Source organism: Gymnoscopelus microlampas, assembly GCF_963454915.1.
Source record: "Gymnoscopelus microlampas genome assembly, chromosome: 11".
NCBI lineage: Eukaryota > Metazoa > Chordata > Actinopteri > Myctophiformes > Myctophidae > Gymnoscopelus > Gymnoscopelus microlampas.
The window spans coordinates 46748550-46764012 of record NC_139948.1 but is presented as its reverse complement, the minus strand read 5'-3'; the positions used below and the strand labels follow the sequence as shown (position 1 = coordinate 46764012).

Genomic DNA, 15463 nt, shown 5'->3' with positions numbered 1-15463 from the left:
ATAAGTTACGGGGGCCGACGGTGACGGCACACCTGAATTAAATGACTCAAATCAATAAATCAATCAATCGGTTGTTGCCGCAATCAACAAGGCAGCCATGTACACAAACACACAATGTCTTTTTTTTACAGCCAAACAGTTACAGTACACTAAAGAACGTTTTTGAAGACATTTAAGGTGAGAAATAGGGCATTGCCGTAAAATAACATGGCAACCAGTGGTGGTAAGTAACTAAGTACATGTACTTACAGTAAGTACAGTGCTTAAGTACAATTTTGAGTTACTTTTTACTTTACTGGAGTATTTCCAATTTGCTATACTTTTACTTCTACTCCACTACATCTCAAGAGGCAAATATTGTACTTTTACTCCACTACAATTATTTGAAAACTTTAAGTTACTAGTTACTTTGCAGATATAAATTACTAAATTATAAAAATGACTAAGCCACTTTAGCCCTATTTTATACCTATTTAGGCTATTTGAAAAAAGCAGATCTACAAGCTCACAACGTGTCGCATTGCGAAGCGTTGTGAGCCTTTTACTTATAACAGAGTATTTTTATATTGTGGTATTGCTACTACCTTTACTTAAAGGTAAAATATCTGAGTACTTCTTCCACCACTGACGGCAACATACGTGAAATTTGTCCTCTGCATTTACCCATATATAAAACTACTAGGAAGAGGGGGGGGGGGGCAGTTAGGGTTAAGTGTCTTGCTCAGGGACACATTGCTGAGGCCTGGAATCGAACCTGCGACCTTTTGGCTTCCCATGCGGGCTTCTCTAACCATTCATTCAGCTGTGGCCATCCCGTGGGGGGGGAGGGGGGGGGGGCTTTTTATACTTCGGGCTATTCAGATCTACAAGCTCATAGCGCGGCACTCTTGTAGATCCACTATTTTTGAAAAATCTTGAAATTTGTGCAAATCTTTGAATATATATATGTTTTAAAGCGAACATTTGTAACTCAAATCTTTCCTTCTGGGGGTCCCTGGAACAAAACATTTTGAGATGGGGGTTGCCTTTATACACGATATGTATTTAATTTAACAAGAAACTGAACTGACACACATATATAATCAGGATGAGTGACTTTGCTTTCTAACCACACGGGGTCAGGGTGTAAAGTAAACAAAAACATAGAAAGCCTGTTGTTCATGAGGTCAGCTTTGACATGATGACCCCGTGCCCACCCTCCCTTTGTCCTCCCCCCTAAAAGTAACAACTGCTCACACACTGCTGCTCCGGGACCACCAGGGGGTCCGCTCCATTTGGTTATATTTGTACACCGTCAGAGTTAAATATACACCGACGATATGAGAGTGTAGGCTGGGGTGTCAGAGATAAAATAATAATAATAGTGTGTGTGTGTGTGTGTGTGTGTGTGTGTGTGTGTGTGTGTGTGTGTGTGTGTGTGTGTGTGTGTGTGTGTTTTTGTCGCATTCCTATAAGCCAATAATTTGATGACCAGCGGACCGGTATAGGCAACGGTTCCGGTAGGAGACACAAAGGAGACTCTTTGTGTCTCCTACGTGAACCGCTGCCGGTCATCAAATTATTGGCTTACAGGAATGCGACAAAAACCCCAAAAATATCCATGAATTCAAGTGGGGTGACTAATCGATAGAAAAAAAGTCATTTCGGGGGTGAACTATCCCTTTAAGAGCGTCTCAAACCCTGCCTGTGTTTAAATCACGTTTTGAAAACTCACTTGTACTCCTTGGCGTTTCCATGATTCAGACCGAAGAGTTGCCGTTTCCTTTAGGCAATGTTTATCGTTCATTGTTTAGTATGTTATATCCGTTTACAGAGCGTACAGCACTTTGGTTCAACGCTGTCGTTTTAACTGTGCTCTATAAATAAAGTGGACTGGATTGGATTGATGCGTATCAAACTGGAGGTCCTTCGGAATTAACCCTTTAAGACCTGAGGCCGCTTCTAAACATTTTTTAAATCCTAACAGTTTTTCGGAATAAAAAAAAAAAAAAAGTTTCACAATTTTTCCAAAATTGCAGATCTACAAGCTCATAGCGCGGCACTCGGTGCCACGCTATGAGCTTGTATATCTGCTATTTTTGAATAGCCAAAGAAATCTAAAGTAACACAGATGCGTTCCAGGTCTTAATGCGTTAAAAAAGGTTTTAGAACGACTGATGTACCTTATCATAATGTCCTTGTCACATTTAATTTCATGTTGGAGCCATCATCCTCATGCACACACGCACACGCACACGCACACGCACACACACACACACACACACACAGTGCACTAATCAGCCTACCGCAAGTCAAACAAAATGAGGACAAATATCAGGAAAGAACAACGTTACCCACAGGCTACATGTGCGTGGTCACTAAGGCATCATTTAACCCATTAAGACCGGGGACGCATCTGCGTCTCATTTTAAGATTTATTTGGGCTATTCAAAAATAGCAGATCTACAAGCTCATAGCGCGGCACCGAGTGCCGCGCTACGAGCTTGTAGATCTGCTATTTTTGAAAAATCTTGAAAAAATATTTTCCAGATTTTTTTTCAAAAAACTGTTGAGATTTAGACATGTTTTAGGAATCGCCTCAGGTCTTAATGGGTTAATAAATACCAAACGGTGATGATGTCATACGCGGGCGGCCATCGTGGCGCTGCTACGGGGCCGACGGCGGCGGCCGAGCTTCAGCGCACCGTGGCAAATCTTAAGGAGGTTGTTGTCACTCACACCGTGGGGTGTGGAGGAGGCCTGTGCATTCTGCACGACCAGGAGGAGAGAGAGAGCCCCCTCCCCCCGACCCCCCCCCCGCTCCAGTTGTTGCTGGCTGTATATATTTTGGGTGTCTAAAAAAAAATGCAACGACTCAGGGTTCCTGCCTGGGCACGGGGGGTGATGCAGGACGGAAAAACAACCATCAATCACCCTGTCTCGGTTTCTTGAGCTGGATGTCGCCTATATGTTGGGAGACATAGAGAGGGTGAATCCCCAAAAAGCCAATCACCAAGGGCCCCGGTGGTGTCACGTTTCCTTGTGTGTGTGCGTGTGCGTGTGCGTGTGTGTGTGTGTGTGTGTGTGTGTGTGTGTGGAGAGAGGTGTTGTGGGACAGCTATAGGATGATTGACGTGGCCTTTTAGCATTTAAAGGCCATGCGGATTGGTTGGTTTCTTTCGTGCGGATGTAGCGGCAGTACCGGCGTACGCCACTAGGGTACGTACGCTCTCCCTCTCCTTACTCTGTCTTCTTACAGTCGTGACCATCACAACTAGTAAAAAACAAAACGAAACTCTTCACTTGCGACTCATCTCAACCAACTCGACAATTAGCGCAGGAAGATTGGGTTTACACAATGCGCTCAGTGGGATCCATGCTAACCACGGATGGCACAACAACGCCAAGCTCCCAGAACCGCGGTAGAACAGTGAAGCTGCCATCGCCTGGTGGTCAAAGCTGGGACTTCCGCATTTTAAAAAAAAACGCGCTACTGCGCATGATTCTACCGTTTGAAAACCTAGTGCGCTCTGCTCCGGTGCTAAAGTCTTACGCATTTGGGCACCAAAATGTGGTGCTCAAATGCGGAAGGAGAGGGTACTTCCGGATGCTTCTGGGGGGGGCGGGCCGTCCCATTCTCTAGATATGTTATAACTCCATGCACGACGCGCTTAGTGACGCCATGCTAACCCTGCTAATCAGGGTGCGATGCATGATACTAAAAGTCCTTACACACCGGGGGCGATTTTTTTTCATGCGAATAATAAAGAAATTATAAAGTCAATGCAAGCTTCCACAGCAGTTTCGGAGCGAAAAAAATGCGTCTTTTATTTATTCGGGCCGAGTCCGAATTTTGCGTATATTCGCATAATCGCCGGTGAGTAATGACTTTAAGACTTCCCATCAGGGCAGCATTGGCATGATGATGCACTCAGTGGGACTTATGCTAGCCCTGCCCATCAGAGTGAAGATGGCATGACGCTATCTATACCTGCCCATCAGGGCGGCATGGCACCATGTGCTCCTCAGTGGGACCATGCTAACCATGACACGTCTGGGTGTGATGCACTCAGTGCTTAATCCATTAAGACCGGGAAAGCATCATTTTAAGAATTCTTTGGCTATTCAAAAATAGCGGATATACAAGTTCATAGAGTGACACTGAGCTTTTTTGTAACTCAAATCTCTGCTTCTTGGGGGGGTCCCTGGAACAAAATATATAAATATAATAACATATTTTGAGATGGGGTCGACGGCCAAATACATATCATTTTGGGGGTCCTTGACATGAAAAAGATTGAGAACCACTGATTAAAGCAACAGAAGTTTTTTCAAAAAAACCTGTTAGGATTTAGACGGCATTTGTAGAATCCCCCAGAAGCAAAGATTTGAGTTACAAATGTTCACTTTAAAAACATATATTGAAAGATTTGCAAACATTTTCACGATTTCCCCCCAAAAAATATCAGATCTACAAGCTCATAGCGCTGCACTCGGTGCCGCGCTATGAGCTTGTAGATCTGATATTTTTTTGAATAGCCAAAGAGATGTATTGCCGGTCTTAATGGGTTAACCATGCCCGTCAGGGTGGGATGATGACACCATGATCACAACAATGAGACCATGCTAAGCCCTTCCTATGAGTGTGAGATGGCATGATGCTATAGCCCTGCCCCATCAGGGGTTGGATGGGCACCACGCGCTCCTCAGTGGGACCATGCTAATGTGATCATGCCCACATCGGAGGGTGGCACGACACGCTCAGTGCTATAACCATGAGCCCGCCGGGGTGGGATGGGCATGACGCGCTCCCACCTCAGTGGGACCATTGCTAAGCCATGACTTTGCCCATCATCAGGGTGGCTAAGTGAGAAGGCAAGGTGTTGGCATGTCCTGCAGTTCTTCACGGTTCATCCTCATTGCCAGCCCCAGCGTGAAGTGACAACGTTTGTGGGAAAACTAATGAATCTCCATTAATCTCTCTATAAAACAGTGCATGGAGAACATCAACGGTCACTCCTATGTTCTAAAAGCGGCAATGCTTTAAGTTAATAACTAAAAGACTCAATCAATATACCGACAACACTTTCCAAGATGGATGAAAACATTTTAAGTTGCTCAACAGCTCAACTGTCCTTTACACCATATATATGAGCTGCCAGGCAAAAAAAACTCTATCTCCATTTTTCTTATGTTTTTCGTAATTCAATTCAACACAATACAATAAAAATAACAGAAAAAGAAATACAATAAAAAGACTTCCACCGTGTTCAGGTTCAAACATACAGACAAGTGCGCCAATGGTTCCACAGTCTAGAGCAGTGGTCTTCAACAGGGGGTCCGGGACCCCTAGGGGGTCCCCAGAGTGAGCTTCCATCACTGTGATGACCACTGTTGTTTCTAAATAACACCGCTCACTTCACACTGGGTGTGATTTTTTTTTTACCTTAACCACTTGACCCATAGCATCCCTTTTAGCCAAAAATAGCAGATCTACAAGCTTGTGAGCTTGTAGATCGGCTATTTTTGCCAGACCCAGAGGGTCGGCCTACATGAGGCTTTGTCCCTCTTTCGTCCATACATGGGCATAAAAGGGACCTCGGTTATTCTGGGTCTGGCAGAACCAGGTCTCCTGGTCTTGTTGGCAAAGAGGTGTATAGGTGTTGAGGGAAAAAAGAACAGTAAAAAAAAAAAGAGTTTAATCTGAAACACAATGGTAGGCCTACACAATATAGAGTAGGGGGTCCCTGCTTCATCTCTGTCTCAGCTAGGGGGTCCTTGGGCTGAAAACGTTGAAGACCCCTGGTCTAGAGGAGAACCTGACAGAACTACGCATAGGGTTAGTTATGACAGCAATGATGTCATTTACTGACTCAGATGCCCTACACATAAATCTATAATCTTAAACCATTGAGACCTGAAGTCGATTCTACATGTCTCCTAAATTTCAACAGTTTTCTGAAAAACGTATGTTTCTATATCAGTGGTGCTCAATCTTTTTCATGTCAAGGACCCCCAAAATTATATGAATTTGGCCGCGGACCCCCATCAAAATATTTTGTTCCAGGGACGCCCAGAAGCAAAGATTTGAGTTAAAAATGTTTGCTTTAAAAATATATATATTCAAAGATTTGCACACATTTTCACGAATTTTCAAAAATAGCAGATCTACAAGCTCGTAGCGCGGCACTCGGTGCCGCGCTATGAGCTTGTATATCTGCTATTTTTGAATAGCCCAAAGTGTAATAAAAAAAATAATGCTTTTTAGCTCAAATCTAAAAATGACACAGTTCCAGGTCTTAATGGGTTAAGATTGCGTAGCACAACAGAGCAGGTGGGTAGGTACCCCGACACTAACAAACATCTGGCTTGCAGCACTGGAGCTTGTTGGAGCTCTCAGCAGCAGCCTCATACATCCAGTCATTATAATAAGCCACTGTGAGTCGTCTGATGCTGCCTTGCTTGTAGCGACACCACAGGCGGGCAGTATACAGAGGTGTACAGACACATTTAACCCATTGAGGCCTGAGGTTCCGATTCTGCAAAATCTTCTTCTAAATCCTAACGGTTTTCTGAAAAAACGTATGTTTATATATCAGTGGTTTTCAAACTTTTTCATGTCAAGGACCCCCAAAATTATATGAATTTGGCCGCGGACCCCCATCTCAAAATATGTTGTTCCAGGGACCCCCCCAGAAGCAAGGATTTGAGTTAATGTTTGTTTTAAAGGAATATATATATATTCAAAGATTTGCACACATTTTCACAATTTTTCGTCTATATATAGTCCTGGTCATCAGAGAGGTCATTGCCCTATACTTGTACGTTGTACAAGAGATTTACAAGCTCACAACACATTGCAATGTGATACGTTGTCAGCTTGTAGATCAGCTATTTTTTGCTACTTTGTCCCATTTCCTGAAGAGCAATGGTTTTGGACATACAAGGCAGGAGTAAATCTGGTGAGAGGAGCCCGACGCAGACTCCTCCTCATCTTCCTACTGTGCACACGCACACGCACACACACACACACACACACACACACACAGCATTATATTGCCACTGTTGGGTGGAAACCTCGTATGTCCAAAACTGTTACTTTTCTAACCTAACCTAGATTTTCTGAAAAATGTCAATTTTTCTATAGCAGTGTTAATTTTGACAACAAAGTCTGATTTAGAATTTGACTAAATGAAATTCTGATTTAGTCTTAGTCTTAGTCTTTTGAATAACACACCGTTTAGTTTTAGTCCAATTTTAGTCATCTGAACTGGTTTAGTCTTAGTCAAGTCTTAGTCGACTAAATGCCCTTGCAGACAGGGGTGCGATTTTCCGCACAGAAAAAACGGACAATAACATTTTTTAAATAAACACATGGTTCTCAATGACCTCATGCACACCCCGTGCGGCGATGCGATGATTTTTTTTTTTCAATCGAACCCAGTTCGATTCGTGCGTTTTTTCGCATGCGGTAAAAACTGATTGACTAATCGCACCCTGTGTGCAAAGGCCTTAATAGTTCTCCGTACAGTAATAGCCGAGAGGGTAACGATACACTTGTGAGCGTAATGTAGGAGGTAATGTCCATGTGTGAACTCAAACAGTCTTTACTCTATATATTTCATTGACTGGAGTCCCCCACGGCTCGATACCAGGTCCCCCTCCTTTTTCCCCCCTCTACACCACATTTCTTTGCCACAGTGAGCTTGTAGATCTGCTTTTTTTTCCCTCCGACAAAATGTTCGCTAGGGGGTCCTCAGAGTTTTTTTTACCTTATCCACTTGAACCCTAGCATCCCTTTTCTGAGCTCACAACGCGTTGTGAGCTTGTAGATCAGCTATTTTTGGCAAAGAATTATAGGTGTAGAGGGAAAAAAAGAGCAGACCACCTAAACAAAAAAAGTTGAATCTGAAACAATTTTATACAATATGGAGGTCCCTGCTTCATCGCTCTCTCAGCTAGGGGGTCCCTGACTCCCTGCTTCATCTCCCTCTCAGCCAGGGGGTCCTTGGGCTGAAAACGTTGAAGACCTCTGGGTTAGAAGGATAATTTACTCTTACTTGGCATGTACATTTATGAGAGCGATATTTGAATAGTTTATAATGCAGGTTTTATTAACTTGTTAGTTATAACTCAAAACCACAGAGCTCTGTATGACAAGCTTGCCGTCATTCCACCACAAACTATACTGTACTGACCGGGTGACAATATCGTCAGGTGTCTGGGCAGGAAACCTCTTATCTTCATACCCTAACCTTTTGTGTGTTTTTTCTTAAATTAAAAGGAATAGTTCACCCCAAAAAATTACTTGTTTTCTATCAATTACACACAGCACAAAGCCTTGAATTCAAGGAGTTTTTTTTGTTTTTTACGCTTTCCTGAGCCAATAATTAGACTAAGACTAAACCATTTCAGATGACTAAAATGGGACTCAAACTAAATGTTGTGTTATTCAAAAGACTAAGACTAAATCAGAATTTGATTTAGTCAAATTCTAAATCAGAATTTGCTGTCAAAATTAACACTGCTATATAGAAACATGCATTTTTGTCTTGCATTTTAAATAAAAATTGATGTTTTTCAGAAAACCTAATTTAGGTTGGAAAAGTAACAGTTTTGGACATTTTGAGGTTTCCACCCGACAGTGACAATATATTGCTGCCAAGCTCTGTGTGTGTGTGTGTGTGTGTGTGTGTGTGTGTGTGTGTGTGTGCGCGCGTGCGTGCGTGCGTGCGTGCGTGCGCGCGCGTGTGTGTGTGTGTGCGCGTGTGCGTGCCGTGCACAGTAGGAAGATGAGGAGGAGTCTGCGTCGGGCTCCCTCCTCTCCCCAGATTTACTGCTGCCTTGTATGTCCAAAACCAATGCTCTTCAGGAAATGGGACAAAGTATCAAAAAGTAGGCGTTTGGAGCTTGTTGATCTGCTACTTTTGCCGCTTTTTAATTTGAATCCTGAAAAGAGTAGTACGTTGTTGGACATATGAGGTTTTCACACGACGACAGAGACGATATGTTCTTAACACGCCAACAACAAGAGACATGAGGTTCACTTTTGCTGGTCTCAGCCCACACTCTTACAGCTCAGGATATCTAAATGTATCATTCACAAAAAGACGTCATTTAAGTATTATAAACACGTATTCGTTTAGTCAAAGCTGACGAGGGAACACGTCTGTCAGGGATCCTTCTTGTCGTGCGGCCAGCCAACGAGAGAGAGAGAGAGAGAGAGCGGACAAGATTAAGGAAGGCAAAAAAAAAACCTGTCTTGGCACCCTGAGTCTGCGACTCGGCGGGGGTCTTTTTTTAGACCGCTTGCATCCGTGAGCAACCTCACGTGTCACGCCTCTTAACCCATAAAGAGCGGGAAAGCATCTTCATCATTCGTTTTAGATTTCTTTGACATTAATTTTTTTTTTGGCATCTGCTATGTTTTGGGAGAATCGTGAACATGTGTGCAAGTCTTTGAATATATATATATATATATATATATATATATATATATATATATATATATATATATATATATATATATATATATATATATATATATATATATATATATATATTAAAATATATATACATTTTTAACTAAAATCTTTGCTTCTGGGGATCCCAGGAACAACATATTTTGAGATGGGGGGGGGGGGTCCAAGGACAAATACATATCATTTTGGGTGGTCCTTGACATCAAAAAAAGTTTGAGAAACATTGATATTAAAGCAACAAATGTTTATTTAGTTTTTAGTTTTTAACCCATTAGGATTTAGAAGACATTTGTAGAATCCCCAGAAGCAAAGATTTGAGTTACAAATGTTCGCTTTAAAACATATATATTCAAAGATTTGCACACATTTTTCACGATTCTTAAAAAAAAAAAAAAAGTTTTCTGAATAGCCAAAGAAATCTTAAAATGACACAGATGCGTTCCCGGATTAAATGGATTAATGAGCCAATATTATTGGTTTGGTTTAGTCGTTAAATCAGACGAGACATTCAGGTCGTTCCCTCGTCATTTCACGTTTATAACAAGCAGCAGGATGTTGAGTTTGACGGATCTTAAAAAGAGAGAGGAGGAGGCGATGGCATGCGCTCCATAAAAATGCACAAACACAGCAACTGGTGCGGATGACACCGGAGGAGGAGGAGGAGGGAGGGGGACGGGACGGGGGTCTGGGTTGGGTGGGGTGTGGTGGGGGGGGGGGCGGGGGTAAACGGAGATGGTTGCTTTACTGGGCGAGGTGGGAATGTGAGAAGTCCCGGAATGAGACCTTACTATGTGAGGGTGTGTGTGTGTGTGTGTGTGTGTGTGTGTGTGTGTGTGTGTGTGTGTGTGTGTGTGTGTGTGTGTGTGTGTGTGTGTGTGTGTGTGTGTGTGTGTGTGTGTGTGTGCACGGAGGGGGGGCCTGGTTTATACTTGGTTCGAGCGCAGATCTACAAGCTCACAACACGTTGCAGGCACGACGCGTTGTGAGCTTGAAGATTCGCTATTTTCGGCCGGTGAGACACCATGGTCCGACCAATGGTGAAATGAAGACTTTTAGGAGGCAAGGCGAGAGGGGAGAGGAGAGAGGAGAAAGGGGGCTCCCCGTTCCCATCAGGAAGGAAGGCGGGGCTCCACACACCCCAAGAATAGATCTAGAAAAAACAGTGAATAGATCTTCGGCTGTTGGTTGGTGGGGCGAGGCGATAGGGAGACTGTCTCAATGAGTTCAGATGGGACGGACGGGCGGACGCTGTGGGCTAATTTGGGTGTGTGTGGGGTGGGAGGACAGGACAGGACGGGGGCGGTGGTGTTGTCCCTGCGAGCGGGACACCGTTTAAACAGGGTCTTGCCCTATGAACCTGTTAGCTTAGCGGACCACTTAACCCATTAAAAAACCCTCGAACGTATCCGTGTCACCACTTTAACCATTGTTTTATACTTTGGGCTATACACGAGTGCCGCGCTATGTATGAGCTTGTAGATCTGCTATTTTCAAAAAATCATGAAAATGTGTGCAAATGTTTGAAGATATTTTTTTATTTCAGAGCAGACATTTTTAACTCAAATCTTTGCTTTTAGGGGGGGTCCCTGGAACAACATATTTTGAGATGAGAGTCCACGGCCAAATACATCTCATTTTGGGGGCCCTTGACATGAAAAGGCTTGAGAAGCACTGATATTATAACTACTAAGTTTTTTCAAAAAACTGTTAGGATTTAGAAGACATTTGTAGAATCCTCCAGAAGCAAAGATTTGAGTTACAAATGTTCGCTTAAAAATATATATATTCAAAGATTTGCACAAATGTTCATGATTTAAAAAAAAATATGCAGATCTACAAGCTCATAGTGCTGCTATGAGCTTGTATATCTGCTATTTTTTTTAAATCATGAACATCTGTGCAAAAGAAAATGTGTAACTCAAATCTTTGCTTCTGGAGGGGGGGGGGCGGACAAAACATTTTGAGATAGGGATCCACGGCCAAATACAAAAAAAATCTAAAAATGTTTGCTAAATCCTAACAGTATGTTGCTATATCAGTGGTTCTCCAACTTTCCCATGTCAAGGAATCCCCAAAATGAGCTTGTATATCTGCTATTTTTGAATAGCCAAAGAAATCTTAAAATGACACAGATGTGTTCCCGGTCTTAATGGATTAAAATAGCAGGGAGTCAGGTGAATGTGCACAATATGAAAATAAAGTCCTTAGGCCAGGACATAGTAGCCTGGAAACCAGATGAATCTACCAGAGCGATAAAAATAAATGCAAGTTTGGTCTGTCACTCATTTCGCTCACCCCAGAGTTGTGGGTGACCACTCAGAGCCCACTATTCAAAGTGAGAATGGACACCAGTGTCACTGCACAGTGAGTAGAGTCGAGTGGAACCGGTAACATGCAGTTAAAGGAAAAAGCGACTTAATAAACATCACAGCGTTCCATGTGGTAACTAACTCACCATCTCACAGTACTCGAAGACCAACAGGAAGGGGATGGCCTCCACACACTGTCCCACACACTGCAGGATGTTAGGATGCTGCAACACTCTGTGAAGAACAATTAATAATTTAACACATTTAGCACACGCTCTCATCCAGGGTGACAATAATAGTAACAGGGTTCCCACACATTTTTTACAATCAATTTTCAAAACCTTTTCATAACTTTACCAAAGTATTTCACATTATTTTCAGGCCTACAGTAAAGCACACGGTGCAAATCAATGCTCCAGTGTGCTATCAATGCACCAAGATTCGAGCGAAGGTGTCACATGACAAAAAAAACAGATACACAAGCTAACAACGTATCTCGGTGCAACGTGTTGTTGCATGTAGATCTATTGTTTTTGTCGCGTGAAGTCCTATTTACATTAGGCCACACGTATTTCTCGTGTGTAGACATGTTTTGGGACATGTTTTTTATTAACAAAATAGACAAAAACATTGTATTAATTCCAAACCTTTTCCAGGCCTGGATCTCAAAATATTTCCAGGAATTTCATGACCCTGTAGTAATGAAGACCACCGCTCACCTGTACGGGTCTCCCTGCTGTAGGAAGTCATTCTGTTCTTTGGCCGTAGCGTTGGCCTTCAGCTCCTTCACCACAACCCTGGAGGCTCCGGGATCCGTGTAGATCTCACTGAGCAGGACCTATACCAAGGAACAACCACATGAATGAAACACATGAGATTTATTTAACCTTTTTAATCTGGGATCAACTCCTTTTTGGTCTCATGATCTACACAACATGGTCTGTGCTCCCAAAAACTGCAGCAGTATAAAGAGACTCGTTCATGTTCGATCGGTGAATATTTCCAACTCGAACGCTAATAAAAAACAGTTTGGCTATTCAAAAATAGCAGATCTACAAGCTCGTTGCCACGCTACGAGCTTGTAGATCTGCTATTTTTGAAAAATCTAGAAAATGTGTGCAAATTAATATATTTATATTATTTTAAAGCGAACATTTTCAACTCAAATCTTTGCTTCTGGGGGGGTCCCTGGAACAACATATTTTGAGATGGGGGTCGACGGCCAAATGTCATTTAGGGGGTCCTTGACAAAAAGGTTTGAGCACCACTGATACAGAAACATACGTTTTGTTTTCAGAATACTGTTGGGATTTAGAAGACAAAATGTTGTAGAATCGGCTTCAGGCCTTAATGGGTTAAAACTCAGAGAAAGCTTCCGTGCAGCAGTGAGCAGTGTCACCTGTGTGCATCACAGATGTGTGTGTGTGTGTGTGTGTGTAGTAGGTTCCTTGGCAGGAAGGGAGAGAACACACACACACACACACACACACACACACACACACACACACACACACACACACACACACACACACACACACACACACACACACACACACACAGCATGGAGGACATAACTCTGGGCTGAGGGACAAGACACACTAGACCATGTGCAAAGAGAGCTCAGCTGTGGGGAAAATGAGCCTGTGAAACTATGGAACTAAGCCTGCTGTGAGGTTTTTGATTTTATTATCTTAACCACATGAATGAAGCCTGCCGTCTCCCTATTCTGGGGGGGGGGCAACAGTCAAAGGAAAATTGCCGATCTTCAAGCTCACAACCGAGATTGGCGAAAGATAAAACATTTTCAACATGGTAACGATTATGAAAAAATAATTGATTATATAATAATTGTGACAGTCACAGGCCTACTCGCGCTCTCTGACTCTCTCCATCTGTGTGCCTGTATTTCTCTCTCTGAGCTCCCTCTCTCCCTATTCATCTCTCCCTCCTCCTCTCTCCCTCCCTTTCCCCTATCCTCTCTCTCTCTTTTCACACACTGACTAACAGAAACCGTAGCCTAAAAGTGGCGACATGCGGCGACTTCACGTCACGACGTGAGGCATGTCCAGTCCATGCGTATATATGGACGTATTTTGTCCAGACGGCCTCACAGAAAGACAAGTGAAACTTTTTTTTACACAATAGACCAGGGGTCTTCAACAGGGGGGTCCGGGACCCCCTAGGGGGTCCTAAGAGATACTACAGGGGGGGCCGCCAAATCTTTGTGTGATAGGATTTTTTCTTTTTTTTCTTTTACATTAAGCACTTCAACCCTAAAATCCCTGCTCTGAGGAGTAACATTTGCCAAAAAATAGCAGATCTACAAGCTCACAACGCCTCGCGCTGCGAGGCGTTGTGAGCTTGTAGATCGGCCATTTTCGGCAAAGAGGTTTGGTGTAGAAAGGAAAAAAGAGCGGATCAAGTACAGAGCCAACGATCAAGACGAGTAAGTATTGAGGGTTTAAGTGAAATAAATTAAAAAAACGTTAGTTCACACAACACTGATGAAATCTATGAAAAAGTTTTAATCTGCAACACAATTTTATACAATATGTAGAGGGGGGGTCCCTGCTTCATCTCTCTCTCAGCTAGGGGGTCCTTGGCCTGGAAAGGTTGAAGACCCCCCCCTGCAATAGACGATATCACACCAGTCGTCATGTTCATCTGTCTTGTTATTCTCTGTAATGTAATGTTACAGTACGGTAATGTCACTTTCTCTCTAGTGCATTTCCACTGAACAACATAATCGGAGCCCAACAGTTTGGTGTCATGGTGTTTTTGTCTTAATCCTCAGGGCTAAATTTAGAGATGCCATTACACAAGTGTGTGTAATGTGTCTGGGTCTGGCTGATGGCCCGTGTGGGGATGAACTCACTCCAGCACAAAGACAACATCTCTTAAATCACTCTTAGAAGTGTCTTTATTAATTAAGCGTGACAGCCAGTCATAAATAATAAAAACTAAAATGATTCCTTCAACCCATTGAGACCTGAAGCCGATTCTACATGTCTCCTAAATCTCAACAGTATTCTGAAAAACCTATGTTTCTATATCAGTGGTGCTCAATCTTTTTCATGTCAAGGACCCCCAAAATGATATGCATTTGGCCACGGACCCCCATCAAAATATTGTGTTCCAGGGACCCCCAGAAGCAAAGATTTGAGTTAAAAATGTTCACTTTAAAAGAATATATATTCAAAGATTTGCACACATTTTCACAATTTTTCAAAAATAGCAGATCTACAAGCTCATAGCGCGGCACTCGGTGCCGCGCTATGAGCTTGTATATCTGCTATTTTTGAATAGCCTAAAGTGTGAAATAATGCTTTTCAGTTCAAATCTAAAAATGACACAGTTCCAGGTCTTAATGGGTTAATTGGACATAAACATTATTTTTTAAATGAACCCCCCCCCAAAAAACAAAACAAATGAAATAATAAATGAAAATACTGGACAGGCTCAGCTGTAGAATACAGTGCACTATACAGTAATGAACAATCCCAATATGTGTGTGTGTGAGTGAGTGCGTGCGTGCACAGAGTAAATCCTACCTTGCCGAACCAGCCGTTGCCAATTTCCTGGATGTAACTGAGACTGTGCCGGGCCACCTGGGAGCCTGTGGATCCCTCTGTGTGAAGAAAAACCACAACCACAACACACACCGTTACATAAAGAACCACCACAACACATCAC

General features: G+C 42.8%; 1 protein-coding gene across 4 annotated transcripts in view; it reads right to left on the bottom strand.

Annotated features, from left to right (window-relative positions):
- Nucleotides 1-15463, bottom strand: part of lmtk2 (lemur tyrosine kinase 2) — an 88942-nt gene that overhangs the window by 36810 nt on the left and 36669 nt on the right. For all 4 annotated transcript variants that reach the window (XM_084073057.1, XM_084073058.1, XM_084073060.1 and 1 more), the window contains exons 4-6: nt 15322-15398; nt 12490-12608; nt 11917-12004 (exon numbers count right to left, since the gene is read on the bottom strand). In XM_084073057.1, the coding sequence (XP_083929183.1) occupies nt 11917-12004; nt 12490-12608; nt 15322-15398 (284 nt within the window). The remainder of the gene's footprint in view (nt 1-11916; nt 12005-12489; nt 12609-15321; nt 15399-15463) is intronic.